General features: G+C 41.6%; 1 protein-coding gene across 10 annotated transcripts in view; it reads left to right on the top strand.

Moving 5' to 3' along the window:
* The window catches only part of LOC135212528 (deoxyribonuclease TATDN1-like), a 118,730-nt gene that overhangs the window by 53,868 nt on the left and 42,551 nt on the right, over nucleotides 1-22,311 (top strand). For 6 of the 10 annotated variants that reach the window (XM_064246054.1, XM_064246055.1, XM_064246057.1 and 3 more), the window contains exon 2: nucleotides 1,319-1,379. In XM_064246054.1, coding sequence (XP_064102124.1) covers nucleotides 1,340-1,379 — 40 coding nt within the window. In that variant the 5' untranslated portion in view covers nucleotides 1,319-1,339. Of the gene's footprint in view, nucleotides 1-1,318; nucleotides 1,380-18,150; nucleotides 20,533-22,311 lie in introns of those variants that run through there. The other 4 variants (XM_064246050.1, XM_064246051.1, XM_064246052.1 and 1 more) reach the window with 3 other exon arrangements.

The raw sequence follows: 22,311 nt of genomic DNA, 5'->3' as shown, positions 1-22,311 counted from the left end.
TTCATCACATTTATTTTCTAGATCACTTTATCTTGCTGTCTAACCGCCTTAACGTCCTCTTTTTATTTTCTTTAGCACCAAGGGGCTAAAGTCACCCCAGGTTTGGCTTTTTTACCGTAAATTTCATGGATCCAATCCCTCCCCTGATAAGCCTAGGTATTTTTTCATTACTGTAAACAATACAGTATTGGTGTTTCTTTGTTTAGCTCGTAAGTCTGTGATATGTTTTATTCGATATTTACTTTCTTTAGGCTCATGTTTTGGCTAGTACTATACATGGCGTTCATGCAAGTTGGGCTGGTATTAAATTAAAATTTACCCAATTATCATGCAAGTTACTTGTATATAGGGCAAGAACAAATATGGCAGAGGCCTTAGCTATCATAAAATAGCCTTTTTTAACCTAACCTAACTGAAGTTCACTGGAAAAAAGGGAAAACCCAGGGAAAATGCCACCACCATAGTCAAGGAAAGGGATTAATAATATAAAAAATGCTTAAGGGTTATGAAATTCATTTACTAATGCATTATCATTGAATTGAAGCAATTTGGAACAAAATTTCTGTGGAGTGAGTGCATGTGTTACAGCTTCCCCAGATAGAAAAGGACCTAATTTCACCTATAAAGGTAGATGCATTTTAGGACCCAGATGCATACTCAGATGGGGAAAACAGAACTACTTCTGTTGGGGGTCTGGAGATTGCTACTACATATCATATTTTAGGCATTCGTCAAGTATATAATGGGTTTGTGTTGGAACAAGTGTACAATAGTTTTTAGGGGATGTATACGTACAGTAGTAGACCCCTGCCTATTCGTGGACTCACCGATTCATGGATTTCTCTGTGGAACATACATAGTAACACACTATTTGTGGAAAATTTCCCTATTCATGGTATTTTTCACCGATAAATGTTTACCAATTACTGTATTTTCATATCATTTTCATGAATAAATGCGCTTTTTGTGATAAACCTATAAAAATACTCGGGTATAAGCATTTTTTTAGCTATCAAAATAGGCAGTTCTAAGTTTTTATGGAGGGCTGTCAAGTATTCGTGGATTTTAGCTATTCGTTATGGGTTGTGGTATGCGTACCCTGCGAGTACCAGGAGTTGATTATATACCGTACTGTACTACGTAATGATGTTCAAAATTGTGGACATATTGTATGGAAGGGTTAGAGTATTAATAAACTTTATTTGGAATCAGTTTAGAGTTATGCTTTATTTTTGAAGAAAAGCAGTGAATAGTGACAAATAGAAGCTTTTTTTTTATTTTCATCTGTAAGAGTATTTCATTTTCTCTGTAATTTCAGGAAAGAAACAAAGTTGACCTTATGATAAGAAGCATGGCAGCATTATCCAAGAAATTTATTGGTAAGTGTTGAATGTTAAGGCAATACAATATATATTCAACTTGTGAATGAAGAATGTGAAATCACTTGTATTGATGAATTTTAACTTTTGATTAGTAACCTTAGAAATATTGCCATCAAAACTAGGTTTGTGAATGAGCAGTAGTCTATAAGTCATGTAATTGGCAATTTTTATTTTGTAAAGTAGATGTATCGTTAAACTGCTTAGATGATACCGAATATATGGTAAGCAAAGTGAAAGGACGTAAAAATCTTAAGAATAAACCCAGTTTCAATCAAAATGGCCAGTTTACTGTAGCAGAATTTTAGGTGTTCTTGACAAGAAACCTACCATCATCTTTGTTGACTGCAATCCAAGTGGTATTTATCCTCAAGAAACGAAGTCAGGTGATGAAGCAGATAGTCCTTGGTTTAACTTGCCTTGTAAAATGTGTTGATCTGTTCAAGTAATTGAACATACTGAAGGTGACTGCTCTTACAATGTTTGCAACCATTCATTACTGCCTTTGAAGAAAACCTTATAAGTTCTGGTTTGCTTCTGTAAGAAAATTTTTTTTTTTCACACTATAAAACAATATATATTGCAATACACCACCTGAACACCTGAATTAGCTCTGGTCACCTGACCAGCCTGAACAACACCCCACAAAATTACCCACACTTAGGTAAAATTTTAACTGCCAGCATTACCAACGCTGCAGGTAAACGTTGTTACTGAGTCACCTGTCCTCTGTTGGCAACGCTGCCGCCAGCAACTGGCCGACAGTGACTGCTTACGTCAATCGCATTTTGTTCACTCGCCTGTCAAGACGTTTCTTGCAGCTTGCGAACATTTGGTCACAGCCTGAGCCCCTACTGCGTTTTTGGATAAGATTTGTTGACACCTTTAGCTTGCTTTGGATTTTGCCTTGGTTTTTCTCTGTTTGATTGAAGATAATGGACTCGGACCTTAAAATGGACTCAACTTCAAAGGATCCTCCCCCAGCTAAGACACCTCCGGACCATCCCTGTACCGCCTGCAAACGGAGGATGAGTACACTCAAATACAATCGACATTCCTTGTGCATTTCATGTAGAAAGATTCAATGCAATGTAGGTCGTAGATGTGACGAGTGTAGGGATTGGTCTACGGATCAGATGCAGGCTTATATTAAGCATAGGAAAGCTCTTGCTTCAAAGAGTAAGGGTAGGTTAGCTTCAGGGGCTAAACCCAAGGTAGAGGAAGATAGTGATTTAGAATCAGTCCTATATAAGAAATTAGAAGATAGGTTGACATCAAGTGTGTCTGGGTTGTTTACTACACTGATGTCAAAGTTGTAAGACGAGATGAAAGTTAGCAACAGGAAACAATGTGCTAACCGCTCTCTTCCAGCTCCCCTGCCTGTTCCAGAACCAGCCCTGATGGGTGCCGGGGGTCATGGAGATCCACAGACTGATAGGGTAGGAACTACCGACCCCCTCAGTGAGGGGCAGGCAGTGTTTGCAGCAGAATTGCCATATTCCCCTGAAAACGTAAGTCTGAGTATAAAATCAGAAATAGGAATGACGTAGACAACTAAGGGTGTTAGGGATCTTTTAGGCGAGGCACAGTTCCAAGGGCAGTTGCCTTCAGATCCTTTATTTAGTCCTGCTAGGTTAGGATCCCCATTGGATCCAGAGAATTGTTTGTTTCCGGCCAATACTGCACCAAAAGTAAAACCTAGCCTTCCTTCAGGGAGCTTCGACTCAGTTCCTTCGGCGGTAGGTACTACTTTGAATGCCCCCTCCTCTTCAAAGGTTCCCTTTCCGTCTGGAAGTACTTCAGAACCTTTGTCCTTTGAGGGTTCCTCGAGCGTTGCTCAGTTCAATTTAGCTAACTATAATGGTGATCTTTTAGGTCTTTCACAGGAGTATAGGTCTTTAGTTAGGCAGTGTTTTCTTCTAGGTTTCTGTAATATTCAGGACCATGTTCTTAAGAATTTCCCTGAATTCTGTAAAGATATGTATTTAGATTTTCAAGGTTGTAAGGATTCATTTCATGTATGACACTTACCTGGAAGGTATATATATATCCTCTGTCGCACTGGCAGAATTTTCAAAACTCGTGGTAACCGCTAGATCACTGGTAGTTCAGGTGATCGCCACCCCGTTCCCGTGGCGCTGGCGCTCGGAACCATTCCCATTTTCATCAGATTTTCTCTGCCAGCCGAACCGTCAACATCGTTGAGGGTTCCCTGCTAGAATTTCGAGCTCGTTTGCTGACTTTTCGCTGTATTTGGACGGATTTTTGGTATCATATTGGAAAGTTAGATTGGCAATCGCTTTTGGATTTTTTTTGAAATGTCTGATTCAGATATTATCTTTAGAGTGTGTGTGAAAGAAGGTTGTAAGGTGAGACTACCGAAATCTTCGGTAGACCGTCACACGGTGTGTAAGAAGTGTAGAGAGGGTGTGTGTACTTGGGACAATAGGTGTAATGAGTGTGAGAGTTTGAATGAAAAAGAGTGGAAGACTCTCACTAAATATGTGGAGAGATTGGAGAAAGATCGTGTTAGGAGATCTGTATCTCGGAGTGAGAGGTCAGGCTCTTCTAGTAAGGCCTTGAATGAATCAGTTACTATTTCTCCACCTCCTTCCCAAGTAGAAGTTGTAGCACCTTCTCCCCAGGTTTCTCCTGCGCCCGCTGCTGTTTCTGAGGATGCGAAGGATTCACATTATGTTAAAGTGTTTGCTGCCCTGGCATTGATGGGCGATCAGATTCAGCGTCTTACAGACAAAGTGGGTGTGTTTAATGTGAGTGACCGTCTCTCTCGTGCTCCTAGACCTAGACCGCTTCCAAGCTCCCAGACCCAAGGGAGAAGGTATGTCGAAAGTCGAAGGGAGGCGAGAGGGGTCCCCATACAATCAGTCGTCCCTTCAGGCAGTCCTGTTGCGTCCCAGGCTGCAGCAGTACGCCATAGAAAAGGCGTGACTGGGAAGTGTTTTTCTTCCTCCGATAGCTCTGCGTCAGGCAGGAATCGGCGCTATGCGGAGGAATCGCGTCCCCTTAAGAGGACGCACAGACCAGCCTCATCTCAGGACGAACTCGGCTATGCTCAAGAGGGATGGAGTAGCTCCGAGATTTTCTCATCTAGTGTGGATGAGGACGCAATTCCCGTAAAAAGGAGGAGAACGTTTCGTTCGAGAGAGGACGCAAGACGTTCTATGGCCGGCTGTTCTCCTGAGAGAGACTCTCCTTCTGCGTCTTGGGTACACTCTCCTGTCTCTTCTCCGTCTCGCAGACCTCAGGACCGCTCTCCTCCTCGTCCCAGTGCTTCACGCCTTCTCTCTCCTCCTTCGCGTGCGATCCATCAGGAAACGGACACTAAAGACTTTCTGAGAGAGATGCAAGTGAAGTTAGCCGACCTAGTAAAGTCTTGGGAAGCAACTGATCAGCCTTCCTCAAGACGTAAGGACGCGTTTCTCCCCGTCAAGTCCTCCAAGAGGACGCATGAAAAGATTTTGCCTCCTCCTCCTCGTCCTTCGTATTCTTGGGCAGGACGCACGGTGCCGGCTAAGACGGACGATCGCTCGGCTATGCAGGACGCAGGATGCAAGAGCCTGTGGAATTTATGGGGACGGCCAGTGGTGGATCTTTTTGCGACCGCAACAACGAAGAGGTTACCGACCTACTGCTCTCCAGTCCCAGACCTTCAAGCAGTCGCGGTAGATGCCTTCCTTCTAGATTGGACGGGCCTAGATGCTTACGCCTTTCCCCCGTTCAAGATTTTAGGAAAGGTCATGAAGAAGTTCAGGGAGAGTCAAGGGACAAAACTGACTCTCATAGCTCCCTACTGGCCGGCCCAAGATTGGTTCACAGAGGTACTGGAATGGACAGTGGACATACCAAGAACACTTCCAGCAAGAGTAGATCTACTCAAACAGCCTCATTTCGACAGGTTTCACAAGAACGCTACAACCTAATTAAAAATACCCTAGCATGTTAGTAGGTTATGGGGTGGAAACTCCTTTGCCCAATACTGCACCTGCGGACAGACCCATAATCTCAAAATCTGGGTCTGACTGCGTTCAGACTATCGAAAGACTTGTCAGAGCGAGGGGGTTTTCTAAAGAAGCGGCCAAAGCAGTGGCCAGAGCACGAAGAACCTCAACAATCAAGGTGTACCAGGCGAAGTGGGAGACCTTTCGTAAGTGGTGCAAGAGTCGGAAGGTTTCTTCATCCAGTAGCTCTGTGACCCAAATTGCGGACTTCCTCTTGTATTTTAGGAAGGAAGCAGGTTTATCAACTCAAACAGTCAAAGGATACAGAAGTATGTTAGCCTCGGTTTTTAGACACAGAGGCTTAGATATTTCCAATAACTTGGATCTGAGAGACCTCATAAGGTCCTCTGAAACAAGGAAGGAACATCTTTGCAGAGCTCCTTGGAATCTAGATTAGTGCTGAAATTCCTAGGAACTAATAAGTTTGAGCCGGTGGGTCAGGCTTCTTTGAGAGATATCTCGAAAAAGACGATCTTTTGGTGGCCTTGGCCACAGCTAAAAGAGTTAGTGAGCTGCAAGCCATTAGTAAACATGTTGGCTGGAAACATGACAAGGCAGTATGCTCGTTCCAGGAGGACTTCTTGGCCAAGAACGAGAATTCATCTCATCCTTGGCCAAGGTCTTTTGAGATTATGGGTCTGTCCGATCTTGTGGGACAAGAACAAGAAAGAGTTCTTTGTCCAGTAAGGGTTTTGCGCCATTATCTAGAGAGAACTAGAAGTATTAGAGGGACTTCAGAATCACTTTGGTGCTCTGTGAAGGACATCAGCAGACCCATGACAAAAAATGCTATCGCCTTCATCCTAAGAAAGCTAATTAAGGAAGCACATATATGCTATGCCAAGAAGAAAACTTCGGCCTGCCTAAAGTCAAGGCGCACGAAGTGAGAGTGGTAGCCATGTCCTTGGCATTCAAGAAAAATATGGCCCTCAAGGATAATATTGAGACGACGTTTTGGAGGACCAATTCAGATTTTGCCTCTCATTATCTTAGAAACGTCAAGACAACTTTTGACAACTGTCAAACGTTGGGCCCTTACGTATCCGCAGGTGCAGTATTGGGCAAAGGAGTTTCCACCCCATAACCTACTAACATGCTAGGGTATTTTTAATTAGGTTGTAGCATTTTTATGGTTGTCTGAGAGGGTTTATTCCCTCTTCAGTCTATGAAGTGTCGTTTGTTAGTGATGGTGTGTGTGTGTGGTTCAGGTGGTCTAACAATTCCTAGCATGAATGCCCATGGTAAGAGAGGGCTAGGGTTTCCTGTCAACAAATTGGTCACGTCCAGTTGTCAGACCCTTTTGATAGCTTCTTCAACATTTAGGTCACGTCCTAGTTGAGAGCTACTAAGGTTAAGCAGGCTAAGAGGCAGGACCTATGAAGTCAGCTACCTTAGCAGGTAAGGAACCAAGGAGTATTTTAAAATTTATTATAAGTTTTAAACTCTAACGATGTTGCTGTCTTTGACCCACCTCCAAATGTGTCAATCAGCTATATATATACCTGCCAGGTAAGTGTCATACATGAAAATGACGTTATTATGATATAACAAAGTTTCATGTATACTTACCTGGCAGGTATATATAATCAAATTCCCACCCTCCTCCCCTCAGGAGACAGGGTTCAGAGAAAATCTGATGAAAATGGGAATGGTTCCGAGTGCCAGCGCCACGGGAATGGGGTGGCGATCACCTGAACTACCAGTGATCTAGCGGTTGCCGCGAGTTTTGAAAATTATGCCAGTGCGACAGAGGATATAGCTATATATATACCTGCCAGGTAAGTATACATGAAACTTTGTTATATCATAATAACGTCATATTTATTTTCTTTCCCTTAAAAGGATGGCTTCTAATCCTTCTATATCCCCGGGTTCTTCAGTTTCTCTTCCCCTGGTTTCGGGGGGTTCTATTTCAGTTTCAGAACATTCGGCAGCCCCTCCTCAGGGGGGTTTCCTACCTTCTCCTTTGGTTTCCCTCATGAGAGTACTTTTACTTCTAACTCACCTTTGTCGCGTTCCGCAGGTTTTCCCCATTCGGGTGAGGTGTTGATGTCTTCCCTGCCTTCACAGGTTACTTATATTGGTATTCCTTCGTCTTCCGCTGATTTCAGTGTTGCTGCGGCAGGTGCCTCGGGTACCTGTCCCACTTCTGCGATCACTGGACCAAGGTTAGTTCCCAATGTATCTTCCTCTGTTTTCCTTTCTCCTCCCGTCCTTCCTAAGGTAGGAGATATTCTGCAGGATTTAGCTACTGGTGTTAGTTCGGTGTCGGGTTTGGTAGCAGGTCGTCCAGGTTTCCGGACTTTGTCAGGTCCAATGGTTGCTCAGGAAGGAAAGTTATGTCCAGATGTTTCGTGTTCAGCAGCAGTGGACGTACACATGGGATGTGTCCTCTTTGCATGTTCAGGGAAAATCTCCCATGAATAGTATTAGTTCGGTTCAATCCAAGTTGTTGAATCAAGGTTGTGAAGCGCTGGATCTGTGCAGCTCCGGCAGTGTTTTGCTTCAGCAAGAAGCCTTGAGTCGGTCGGTAGTTTCCACATCTCTGGGTAGAGGTGTTGATTTTGCACAACCCTTTGTGGTTGGCTCAAATCCGAGTCAGGGAAGGTTAGGTTCTCTGTCTCGTCAGGGTGGTATTCTGGGAGTCGGCCTTGCCTCGGGTACTCCTTCCACTCAGATATATTCGGAAGACGTAGAGAGAGATTTTTCTGTCGAGGACGTAGGTCCTCCTCCTCCTCCGGTAATAGGCTGTCCGATAGCGGGAGACAACGAGTATCAAAGAATGATAGGCCTCATTCACCATCTGCTTCCTCAGTTGAAAGTTGATGAGGAACCTTTTAAACCTAGCCAAGCTATGTTTGAAGAACTTTTCTTTACCAAACTGCTGGTTTTGCATCCATCATGCAAGTTGCCTTGGTCTGAGCGTGTAGAACAAGCCCTGAGGGAGGGGGACTCTTGGTTAGCCACGATAGTTGGGGTGGGTAGGCAGGACTCGGCTCTTATTCCCAGTCGTAAGCCCTGTGTGGCGTAGCGGGTAACGTACTTACTTAAGAAGCAGGAATATTAACTTGAGCTAAATATTTTTTAAATTATTACAATGCTAATTTTTAAAATTAACTTTACCTCTCCATTACATAGCTTTTACTTCCATGCTAGCGGTAGTAAAAGCTATAGAATGGAGAGGTAAGTATTTAAGAAATACATAAATTAAGTTTTCATACATTCAACTTCCCTGTCAGATATATACTTAGCTATAGACTCCGTCGTCCCCGACAGAAATTCAAATTTCGCAGCACACACTACAGGTAGGTCAGGTGATCCCGCCGCCTGCCGCTGGGTGGCAGGAATAGGAACTATTACTGTTTTAAGCCAGATTTTCTCTATCGTGGATACTAGTAACATCGTTTGCTAGTTCCTCCTGACTTGATTTTCGAATTTCATTACGCCGTTGATCTTTTGGACTGCTATTTGGTGACGTATTGGATCTTTGGTTTGGCATACGCTATTGTGGACTGTTTTTGGATTTTGGATTTGGAATTTCTCATAATGTCTGACGTTTCGATTTCGTTCAGAGTGTGTGTGAATGAGAATTGTTATGTGAGACTACCGAAAGCTTCGGTGGATCCTCACACCACTTGTAAAAATTGTAGAGGGAATGTATGCTCGCAATTGAATACATGTGATGAGTGCAAGGATTTGAATGAGGAGGAATGGAAGTTGCTTGATTCCTACTTAAGAAAGTTGGAGAGAGATAGGGCTAGAAAAGCCTCTTCCAAAAGTGTAAGTAGGTCGGTCTCTAACGAGCCAGTTAGCGGACTATTACCTATTGCTAACCCAATTGTTTCCTCCCATACAGCTTTACCTTCCCGATTAAGCTTGACTCGGCAAGCCTCAACATCTGAAATTGCGAGTCTGAAAGCTTCGCTTAAGCATATGGAACAAAAAATTAAGGAACTGGAAGGTAAGTGCAGTGAAAGTGTTCCCAGTGAAGTGGAGGGTGCGTCTGATCGGCTCTGTCTCGCTCCCAGGCCTAGACCTCTTTCAAGCTCCCAAGCCCAGTGGAGAAGAAATGTCGAAAGGCGCAGGGAGGTTTCAGAGAATACCACCGGTCAGGCGTCCCTCGGCAGATCCTGTAGTTACGTCCCGGGCTGCCAAGGATAGTCGTTGGAAAGACGTCCTTAAACAGTGTTTTTCTTCGTCTGATTCCTCATCTAAAAAAGGATGGAGTTCAGATAGATTGTCGAGACCTTCGAAGAGATCTTGGAAGTCTCCGTCATTTTATTCGAACCCTGAAGAATTTCCGGAAGAATATCCTCCGGAAAAGAGAAGGAAGGAGGTGTATTCAGAAGCTCCTTCTCCTGCGTCGGAAATTGGAAAGAAGGACATAGCTACGAAGATTTTGGAGGATATGCAAAAACAGATATCTTCGCTAGTAGGAGTTCTTAAATCGGATCCTCCTAGAAGGAAGGATAGATTTCTTACTATCAAAAGATCCCGTCCTTTAGAACTCTCTGAGAGCTCGGACGAGGTGCCTGCCAGGAGCCTGGCGCCAGCCAGACGTCGGGCTACTGTCAAGCGCAAAATGCCGTCAAGGCGAGAAGATATATATAGGTATATACCTGAATCTCCTACTAGAAGGAAAGCGCCTGAGGCGTCCGAATCGAGGCGTAAATTTGAAACTCCCGAAATCGGACGAACTCCTGAAATGGAGCGCCTGAAGTGAGGCGCAAAGTGACTGAAGATCCTGAAACTGTTGTAGCGAGGCGAAAAGCGCCTGGAGCTCCTGAAATGAGGCGTAAAGCTCCTCAAATAATGGAAATGAGGCGCAAGGCGCCTGAAGAGCCTGAAGCGGCTGAAAGGAAACATATAACTCCTGGAGAGCCTAGAGCGTCTGAAAGGAGATGTAGAGCGCCTGGAGAGCCTGAGGCGCCTGAAAGGAGGCGCAAAGCGCCTGGAGAGCCTGAAGCGCCTGAAAGGAGAAGCAAAGCGCCTAGAGAGCCTGAGGCGCCTGAAGAGCCTGAAGCGCCCGAATGCAGGCGCAAGGCGCCTGGAAAGCCTGGGGCTCCTGAAACAAGACGCAAAGCGCCTAGAGCGCCTGAAATAAGAAACAAAGCGCCTGGAGCGCCTGAGGCGCCTGAAGCCCCTGAGGCGCCTGAAGCCAGGCATAAGGCACCTGAAGAGCCTAAACAGGTTTCCAAATATAGAGCGCCTGACATCCATCATATGACAGGCAGGCGCAAGGATTTATACAATCCAGGATACAATTCAGACGAGTTATTGGAGTTTGAAGCGGACTTGGAGGCTCCTCTGTGGGATTTTTCTCAAGATCAATTTTCCCCTGACAAGGTCTCTAGGTGTCACACAGGCGATCGTAGCCCCTGTCGGGAAGGAATTGATCATGGGAAAAGGGAAAAACATTTAAGGACTTCTCCTGGTAAGGACGAAAGGTGTCGCACAGGCGACCGTCGTCCTTGTCAGGAAGGCCTTAGTGTAAAAGAACAACATCGGCCTTCTCCTGGCAGGGACTCAAGGTGCCCCACAGGCGGCTGTAGCCCTTGTCAGGTTGCAGTCGGTGTTGCTACAAGCCCTTTACATTCCCGAGAGAGGAGTCCTCCGGTTCGTTCACACTCGTTCTCCGAATAGAACTCAAACCCAGAATTCGGAAGATGTCTCGGACTCTGAAGAAAACAAGGGCAGGTCTTACAGATTATAAGACATTAACAGCCCTCTTGTTAAAAGAATTTGGAGAGTCTCTGAGTCCTGCTGCCCCTCCTTCTCCTTGGTCTTTATTTTCGAGTACGAAGGCTGCGAAGTCTTCCTCTTTCTTGAAGATGCAACCGACCATATCAATGAAGAGGGCTTTGCAGTCGGTCGGAAATTGGCTTAAAACCAAGGAGGAGGCGGGAAAGACTGTGTTTACCTGTCCCTCTTCCAGGCTATCAGGAAGGAGAGGGATTTGGTATAGCACAGGAGAATCTACGGGACTTTCTCTTCCCTCATCTGCTGTAGCGGACTTCTCGACCTTGGTGGATTCGGCAAGGAGACATGCACTTCCATCGGCCAAAACAAGCTGGACAATGTCAGAAATGGACCATCTCCTCAAGGGAATATTCCATGTCTTGGAAGTTTTTAACTTCCTAGATTGGTCCCTTGGGGCTTTGGCCAAGAAGACGCAAGACCCTCAGTTTTTGGAACCAGAAGTCTTGCATAGTGTTTTGGCATGTATGGATAAGGCAGTGCAGGACGGATCGGCTGAAGTGGCATCCCTGTTCGGGACAGGAGTATTGAAGAAGAGGTCTGTCTTTGGTTCATTTCTTACCAAAGCAGTCTCTCCAGTACAGAGGGCTTCTCTTTTATACGCCCCTCTGTCTAAACAGCTGTTTCCTTCTCAGTTGGTAAAGGACATTTCCCATACGCTTACTGAGAAGGCAACACAGGATTTGCTGGTACACTCTGCTAAGAAGCCTAGACCAGCTGCTTCTGTCTCGAAGAGGGAACCAAGACCTGCCCAACAACCCTTTCGAGGTAGAACTTTTAGCCGAGCCCCAAGGAAGAGAGGAGGAGAGAAAAGAGGAAGATCTTCCATCAGAGTTCTGAGGAAGAACGCTAAATGAGGTTCCAGTCCTCCAAACACCAGTAGGGGCCAGACTTCTGGGATTCTCAGAAGCATGGACTTCAATGAAAGCAGATTCCTGGTCCCTGCAAGTTCTAAGGAAAGGATACCTCATCCCCTTCAAGAACAGACCTCCATTGACAACGACACCGAGGGAGCTGTCAGCGAGATACAAAGACCCTGTAAAGAGAGAGACCCTTCTTGGGTTGGTGCAGCAAATGTTGGAGAAGGAGGCCATCGAGATAGTACAGGATCCACACTCCCGAGGTTTTTACAATCGCCTATTTTTGGTGCCGAAAGCCTCGGGGGAGTGGAGGCCGGTCCTGGTCGTGAGTGCATTGAATCGCTTCGTGGAGAAGACAAAGTTCTCCATGGAGACATCCAACTCGGTTCTCTCTGCTCTCCGTCCAGGAGATTGGATGGTCTCCCTCGACCTACAAGATGCGTACTTTCACGTCCCCCTGCATCATTCATCGAAGAAATATCTTCGGTTCATGGTACAGGGAAGGATTTATCAGTTCAGGGCTTTGTGTTTCGGCCTCTCGACGGCTCCTCAGGTGTTTACAGTGTTGATGAGGAACGTAGCAAGATGGCTGCATCTGAAGGGGGTGAGGATATCTCTTTACTTAGACGACTGGCTTATAAGAGCGCAGACAAAACAAAAGTGCTTGGAGGACTTAGAGATAACTCTTCAATTGACCAGATCTCTCGGATTGCTCGTAAACCTCGAGAAATCTCACACAATCCCCAGTCAGACTATCGTCTATCTGGGGATTCGGATGGATTCTCGGGGTTTTCGAGCGTATCCATCCCAGGAAAGAATTTCGAAAGGGTTGGAAAAAATCTCGGTCTTCCTAGAGAAGGAACGAAGCTCAGCGAGGGAATGGCTCAGTCTTCTGGGCACCCTTTCCTCGCTGGACCCTTCATTCGCAAGTCTGCCAGCAACTATGGTCTCTTTGGGGGAAGCCTCAAGTAGACCTATTTGCAACATTCCTATCCAGAAGGATGGAGAACTTTTGTTGTCGTTGGGGACGATACCAGAGCCCTATCCATAGATTGCCATCGCTCATGGATTGGAAGGGCATAGACGCTTATGTGTTTTCCCCCATTCAAGATGCTGGGGGAAGTAATGAGAAAGTTCGTGTCCATCGGAAGGAATGAGGATGACATTGATCGCTCCTTATTGGCCTGCAAGAGAATGGTTCACAGAGGTACAGGAATGGATAGTGGACTTCCCCAGATCTCTTCCCAAAAGGACAGATCTGCTCAAACAACCCCACTTCGAGAGGTATCACAAGAATATCCACGCTCTTGCTCTGACTGCCTTTCGACTATCGAAAGATTGGTCAGAGCGAGAGGCTTTTCTCGCAAGGCGGCAAAAGCAATTGCTGGAGCAAGAAGGTCATCAACCATGCAGATATACCAATCGAAGTGGGAAGTTTTCCGTAGATGGTATAAGGCGAAGAAGCTGTCCTCCTCTGATACCTGTGTGACTGAAATCGCTGATTTTCTTTTGTTTTTACGAGAAAGAAATCTCATTCTTGGCAGTGTCAAACCATTAAAGGTTATAGGAGCATGTTATCAGCTGTGTTCAGGAATAGGGGCCTGAACATAGAGAATGACAAAGATCTGCATGACTTAATTAGATCATTTGAAACTACAAAATTAAGAACTTCTCTCACCCCTAGTTGGAATCTGGATGTGGTTCTCAAATATCTTATGTCGGAGAGATTCGAAACTCCCGATAAAGCTACTTTCCGGGACTTAACTAGAAAATATATTTTCTTAATAGCTCTCGCCACTGCGAAAAGAGTGAGTGAGCTGCAAGCGCTTGACTCGAGAGTGGGTTTTAAGAAGGATTCGGCTGTATTGTCCTTTAAGCCTTTATTTTTAGCTAAAAATGAAAACCCCTCGAGACCTTGGCCTAGGACTTTCGAAGTAAAAGGGCTTTCTCAATTAGTTGGGAATGAAATGGAAAGAACATTATGCCCTGTGAGAACTTTGAAGTTTTACCTGCAAAAGAAGAAGCAGTTGCAGGGTTGCAATTAAAGTTTATGATGTGCGGTTAAAGACCCTAAAAGAGCTATGTCAAAAAATGCCTTAGCATTTTTTGTTAGGAACATTATAACTGAAGCCCACATGAGTTGTGATAGTGAGGCATATAAGACCTTAAGGGTAAAAGCACACGAAGTACGTGCAGTAGCTACATCATTGACGTTCAACAAGAACATGTCAATGAAGAACATCTTAGCGGCCACGTATTGGAGATGTAACTCAGTGTTCGCCTCACATTACTTGAAAGATGTGAGGGTGACATATGAGAGATGCTTCTCTCTAGGACCTTATGTATCAGCGGATACAGTGCTGGGGAAAGGAGAGAAGACTGATCCTTAATATTAATTTTTGTCCTTATATTTTATATAGTGTGATTTTAAAATTATTTGGTGTTGAGTTTTTAGGTTGTTTGAAAGGTGTGTTGGGATAACGCCTTTCAAATCCATATTTACTAATCCACGGTTAGGATCGGGTGATCGGGATCAGTATTTTACTCCTTTATATGCCAAGAGGCATAGGTATATTGTCATGTAAGTGAATAAGACTCCAGTGACAATTGCCATTAGGTTCTGTGAGTAAGTGGATAAGACCCATTGACAGTCCTTTCAAGAGTTCTCAGCCATAGGGCACACCCTCGCTGAAGCTTTTGAGGCGAAGCAGACTTCTAAGCACAAGCTATGAAATCTTCCGCCTAAACAGTAAGGAACTAGGGTATTGTTAACCCTTAACGCCGACTCCCGGACGTATTTTACGTCGACATTTTTTGTCTCTTCGGGTGCCGACTGGACGTATTTTACGTCGACATACAAAAAGTTTTTTTAAAAATTCGCGGAAAAATACTTTTAGGCCTACCAGCCGAAAACTCTTGAATCACGCGCCTTGGGGGATGCTGGGAGTTCACGGATCAAGGTGTTGTTTTGTTTACAATCGTTACGCAGGCGCGCAAGCGCGAATTTCTTTCTTGCCGCACTAAAAAGTATCTGTGACACATCTCTGAAATTATTTCGTCACTTTGACATAATTTTGTACCATTTTAAATTAGCCGTTACATAGAGTATTATATATGAAAATGTGCGCATTTTTATGTAGAATACAACAAAAAAATACTCATGATTGTAGCTTTTATCAGTTTTAAGATATTTTCATATAAATAACGATAAGTGCCAAAATTTCAACCTTCGGTCAACTTTGACTCTACCGAAATGGTCGAAAAACGCAATTGTAAGCTAAAACTCTTATATTTTAGTAATATTCAATCATTTAACTTAATTTTGCAACTAATTGGAAGTGTCTAGCACAAATATTTCGATTTATGGTGAATTTATGAAAAAACCTTTTCCTTACGTCCGCGCGGTAACTCTTCCGAAAATAATCATACATGCGATTGTGGTAATGTTTGCACCATTTTAAATTAGCCGTTACATAAAGTTTTATATATGAAAATGTGCGCAATTTCATGCACAATACAACTAAACAACCCATGGTTGTAGCTTTTATCAATTTTGAAATATTTTCATATAAAAATGATAAGTGACAAAATTTTCAACCTTCGGTCAATTTTGACTCTACCGAAATGTCGAAAAACGCAATTGTAAGCTAAAACGCCTATATTCTAGTAATATTCAAGCATTTACCTTCATTTTGCAACAATTTGGAAGTCTCTAGCACAATATTTCGATTATGGTGAATTTTATGAAAAAAATAACATTTTCTTTACTCCCGCGCGGTAACTCTTCCGAAAAAATCATACGTGCGATTGTGGTAATGTTTGCACCATTTTAAATTAGCCGTTACATAACGTTTTATATATGAAAATGTGCGCAATTTCATGTATAATACAAACAATAAATAGTTGAAGGTTGTAACTATTCTCATTTTCGAAATATTTGCATATAAATCACGATAAATAGAAAAAAAAACCACGTTCGGTCAAATTTGACTCTACCGAAATGGTCGAAAAAACGCAATTGTAAGATAAAACTCTTACAGTCTAGTAATATTCAGTCATTTATCTTCATCGTGAAACAAATTCGAAGTCTCTGCAGCAAAATATTTAAATTTATGGTGAATTTTTTAAAAAAAACTTCCTTCCCTCCGCGCGGATTCTCCGCCAAAAATCTCCGAAATGCGTAAGTCCCATTCTCTGATATTTGCTCCGTTTCATATTAGGCATTTCATAGAGTTTTATATATGAAAATGTGCGCAATTTCATGTAAAATAAACGAAAAATATTTGAAAGTTGTAGCTTTTCTATTTCCGAAATAATTGCATATAAAAAAAAATATATATATAAAAAATTCGACATTCGGTCAACTTTAGCTCGTCAGATATGGGTCGAAAACTGCATTTGTAAGCTAATATTCTTACAGTATAGTAATATTCAATCATTTGTCTTCATTCTGAAACATATTGGAAGTCTCTAGGACAATATTTAGATTTATGGTGAATTTTTGAAAAAAATATGTGTTTATGTAAGCGCGTTACGAATTCATGCATTATTTTGTGATAATATTTTCTCTGTGTTGCTTTTATCGTTTTACAATGTGTTATATATCAAAATGATCTCAATTTAGTGCACATTACAACGAAAAAAAAGTAACTTGTTACCTTCAACCGTTTTGCGCACAGCGCGATTTGAATACAATTATATATGAAATTTCGTTTTTGCGCTATCATATATCGCATTATTTATATATGATAATGATAATTTTTTTCATTTCTGATGGTTGCATACTAAACTTCAAGCAATGACAAAAAAAGGAGCCAAAAATGAACTCTTAATCTTGAAAACTAAGCGCGCTGTGATTTTAAAAAAAAAATATTTTTTCCGATTACGCGCTCACTCTCAAACCCCTCCGGCATAACGGGAGCATTTTTTTAATTTAGCCGCTCCGGCGTTTAAGGGTTAAATTAACTTGTATTACCTACAACATATGTTGTTTACCTATCAGGTCAGTAATTAGCTGTCTCTTGCCCTCCGCCAAATTTGCCAATCAGCTAAGTATATATCTGACAGGGAAGTTGAATGTATGAAAATGATATTGTTATTGTACAATAAAGTTTCATACATACTTACCTGGCAGATATATACGATTGTATGGCCCATCCAACCTCCCCTCAGGAGACAGGTGGAAGAGAAAATCTGGCATAAAATGGTAATAGTTCCTATTCCTGCCACCCAGCGGCAGGCGGCGGGATCACCTGACCTACCTGTAGTGTGTGCCGCGAAATTTGAATTTCTGTCGGGGACGACGGAGTCTATAGCTAAGTATATATCTGCCAGGTAAGTATGTATGAAACTTTATTGTATAATAACAATATCATATTTATATTTGTTCTCACGAGCTGTTCTTTGTATTTCAAGGATTTTATTCTGAAGCTCAGGCACTGTATCAGCTCAAGTAGACATCATAGCTTTTTCTTTTTTTTTTTTTTGTCTTTGGGAGAACCAGATGCACTAGAAGTAGAAGCAAAGTGCAAGTCATTAAGAAAAGAAGTGGAACTTACAGAGAACTGTACTATCCAGATATTGTGCATTTGTTTGGAATTGTTTAAGAAGATATGTTGATGACTTGTGAACTTTCTGATAATGAATAGTATTTATTAAAGAATCATTGCTGAATGGCCCTCACACTTCCAGTTCCTGTCCTTTGATCCCAGAAGCTTTCTATCCATATAAGGAATTCAAGAAGTTTGTTGGTTTCCTGGTGTCTTTTCAAAGCAAGATACATGTGGATAGGTTGTGGGGAACCTGCTGCATAAATGTATGGATATCTTTTCAAAATGGTCTTCGTACATTTACCATCCAACTGTTTACCATTCAAGTTCAGAAGTGCCTTGTATCTGTAGATTTAATAATGATCTTTATTTTTAAATTAGATTCACCATGAAGAAAAAATGCTACAGAATTTTGCGTTGATAATTTTCATAAGTTACAGATAACTAATTGCATCTGGTATATTATGTCACAAATGCAAAAATTGTTGCATATTAAGATGAGGAATTCATAGCATTCCCAAACACTTAAGAAATATTTACAGTAATTTTAATTATTCCAGAAATTAATCACATCACTTGTTGACAGGTCAAGGCAGTGATTTAGGGGAAGACAATATGGGAGATATTCTGGATGAACAAACTTCACATGCACAGGTAGTGAACCAAGTGCAACAGATCTACAGGTCTCCAGTTAAATTACCGGAATATGCAAGTCTTTATTCAGTAATTCAACCTTTGCAACATGAATGCCAGTCCTTCCAGAATCAAGAGTCTAGTGATGTAATCACTTCTAAAAAGATACAGACACATTCTATTCCTATTTCTCAGTCACTGACCTATCAAAATCATCCAGGCACACTAGCTTCTTCCATCCACTTACCTCATAGCCTTGATGTGATTTTAGATCCAAGCACCTCTGCTGTGGTCTACACTCAGAGTGAGTTTGAGATTTCTGCAGACTGTTCCAAAGTAGACAAAAATAATTTCAGTTATAGTGAACATGCAATTACTGGTGGTTCCCAAATGTCTCAGATTGACCAGAAAACTGAGCCATTCACTGTAAAGGGAGGAAGTAACTGGAAAAGAAATATTAGAAAGAGACAAAAGAACCTCGGTAAATCATATGCTATGCAGAATGGTAAAGTAGTTCCTGCCAGAGAGTTCAAGGTTGTCACTCAGTGTTGCAATGTTGGATGTTTCCAAAGTGTTTCTGAAAGTGATCAAAGAAATGGATTTACTTCATACTGGAGTTTAGGTGAGTGGAGTATGCAAACAAAGTTTTTGTGGGACCATGTACACATCAAAGACACTGCAAGAAAGACTGTTAATGGAAAATCCAGAAGAATTTATTCAAGATATTTTTATATTCCAAGTGAAGAAGGTGAAAAAATTAAAGTTTGCAAAAGAATGTTTCTAGACTTACTGCAAATATCCAATGGACGTCTTAGTTACACACTTAGTCAGAAATTACCTGGGAGTTCTGATGTCATCCTGAAAGATAAACGTGGACTTAATACACCCCCAAATAAGACTCCATTGGAATGTATTCAAGAGGCGGAAGAATATATTCAGTTACTGGCATATTGTAAAGTCAATACTGAAAATGGAAAGATGGTCTTATCAGTCCCCCAAGGAGTAACAATTAGGAAAGTTTATGCCTCATACCAAAGGGCCCTTGCAGAGAAAGGAAAATCACCTATTAGTTTAAAAGTATTCAGAAAACTACTTCCTGAAATCCATAAAAGTGATGCATTAAGTGCTCCCCTACCTTTGGTTCCTTATCACCAATATAAAAAGAGATCCTCATCTAGCATTTTATCTAGACCAGATGAAAAAAGGCAGGAAATTATGACACTCTCCTCTCAGAATCTTGTACCACCCTTTTTCATTTAGAAATTGTCAGATGCAACAGATCTATCCTCAGTCAGCCAGTCAGGTTAGATATACTCAAAGTTCTTCATTTATTGTAGAAAGAGAAGATTCATACTCTCAAAAGATTCCATCACCTGCTCCTTCTGATGGCATATCTGGAGGTTATTTTGAAAGTCAAGAGCATTTGCAAGAAATCAGTAGTTCATGCTTCCAGGATAAAGACCATGAAAGCCTTCAGAAAGAGAAGCCTTCATCGCCATCAGGTTTGCTATCTCAGTTACAAGATGCCTCTAAACACGACCACTCTCCATTGCTTGTGCAGCAGGATCATGAAAATGAACGTCAGGAAAAGAAAATGTTGAGTCACAATGTTCGTAAGAAATTCAGAGATGAGGGGAAAAGCTATGTGACCCCCAAAGGAAAAGTAATAAGAAGTAAGGAGTTTGTGCCTCAATATGCATGTTGTTTTAGGAAATGTTATCAGCTGATCTCATTGAAACAGCAAGAGTTAATATTCAGGAGTTATTGGGCTCTTGGTTCATGGAACCTTCAGACAGAATATTTGTGGAACCATATAGAAGTTCATAACACAAGGTCTAAAACTGGTAAAAATAAGGATTCCCGTCGAGTTTACACAAGAGACTTTTATTTGAATACTCATGATGGAAAGCGAAGTAAAGTTTGTAAAATTCTTTTTTGCACAACATTACAGATATCAAATGGAAGACTATCAAGAGCTGTCAATTTGAAAATAAGTAGTTTAAGTCCCCCACAAGACAAGCGTGGGAAAAACAGTCCTGGAAATAAATCCTCTGTAGAGAATATGGAATATATGATGCACCATGTATTTCAACTGTTACAACATTGCAGTAATCAGGCTAAAATGCTTCAGAAGTTTTCTCTACCTCCTAATATGACTATGAAAGCAGCTCATGAAGCTTATAAAACTGCATGTATTCAACAAAGTAAAAAGCCTTTGTGTTACACCTTGTTTTCACAAGCTTTTCACAAGGAGCTGGAAGCATCTAGAGGTGAAGACCACATAAGTGAGATGTCTTAATTACCAGATGTTTACTCTGTGAAGAAGTGGTTAAAGGTAATTATATTTTACTGCATGATATGTTTTATTTTTATTTTCTTTTTCTTACTGTTACCCTTTTATGTTTTTTCTTTAAGGCATTATTAAATCAATTTTGGTATTTGAGTACACTGTAAGTAGAAAGCACGTAATGTTCTTACTCATTAGAGTAGAGTACAACTAAATTTTTACATTGAAGTAGTGCTTTGAGGGTAGGACTGGAATTCAGTTAATTTTTTCCATGTTCCTTTTTTTTTCCTCCTTGCACTGTCCAGATTTATATTGATTTACTGATGATGACCCATCTCTTGCTCTGTGATTTTGAGTGCGTTTAGGTAAAGGAGGAAGGGACGTTGGACAGTCTGCTACCTCACCCATAGGACTAGAGTAGCTGAAATGATCAGACAAGGTGAAAGACTTATGTCAGCCTTATCTTTCATTGCTGGGTCTGATCACAATGGAACGATGATTAAAGGCATTAATGATAAGGTGTATGTCAAGCAAGCACTCCCAGGGCAGTCACCAGTTGTGGCACCTGAATATTCATAGCTGGTTTCTTGATGGGTGGGAGACTGTCTTAGATTAGATTTTTTTTTTGTGCCCTGCAAGTATGTAGTATCTTAGCTTTTTTCCAGTTGTTGACCACCAGTTCTTTTTTAAGTTAAGAAAAAAAAAAGAAAAAAACAGACTGACCACATATGTAACTTTGGAACTATACATGGATTGGACATCTGCTTCAAGCGGTGAACTTGGCTGGGTTATCAGTATATGCCCAATTAAGACCTCCACGTTGGCTACTTTGAGGTCAATGTATTTCAAAGTTCTTGGTAAAGTAACAGCACTGAATTCTATCGGGTATATTGAGCTGCCATGCATTGGTGGAGCATCACACCATGCCACAAAGTGACCAGGATAACACAGTAGTATTGTAAACTCTGACCTTTATATATATATATAATATCTATATATATATATATATATCATATATATATATATATATAATATATATATATATATATATATATTATATAATATATATACAGGCGGTCCCCGGGTTACGACTTTGGTTCCGGCTTACGACGTTCCGAGGTTACGACGCTTTTTCTTAAATATTCAATGGAAAAATCCGTCCTGGGTTACGACGCTTGTTCCGAGGTTACGACGCTGACGCTTCCGACGCTCCGAGTTAACGACGCTTTTAAAAAACTCATACTATGATAAAACTCCTTTATAGTTTAGCACAGTATATTAATAAAAATAAGTTTCTGGTTAGATTACAACAAAAATTTTGAGGTTATGATGATTTTTGACACTTTTTATGTCGTATTTTTCTATGTTTTTTAGTGACGCCTCATATGCGGACTAGTTTCCGAGCGCAATGAATACATACTAGCTTGCGGTGCGCAAAGTTTACATATAACAGTCCAAAAGCACAAATAATGAAAAAAATCATTGCTTGTTTCCAGTAATAATAACAAAACGAAGTTTCTGGTTAGATTACAATGAGAGAGAGAGAGAGAGAGAGAGAGAGAGAGAGAGAGGCGTCTTTTGACGCTCCGAGTAAGGACAGAGAAGTGTTCGTTTCGTTAAACGGCCTCTGACTCATGCCAGTAAATGTTTTGTTGATACTAATAATATAAGCCTATTTAAAGATACGTTTACTTTAATTAGTCTATATGATACGTAAATAGTAATCAACTGTTCTTGTAGCCCTCAAGATTTGCAAAATCGAAGTATCCAAAGAGAGACAAATTATCCAGTACACTGGAACCTTGACATACGAATTTAATTTGTTTC

The sequence above is a fragment of the Macrobrachium nipponense genome, chromosome 41, assembly GCF_015104395.2.
Source record: "Macrobrachium nipponense isolate FS-2020 chromosome 41, ASM1510439v2, whole genome shotgun sequence".
Lineage (NCBI taxonomy): Eukaryota > Metazoa > Arthropoda > Malacostraca > Decapoda > Palaemonidae > Macrobrachium > Macrobrachium nipponense.
This window is presented reverse-complemented; position numbering and strand designations above follow the sequence as displayed.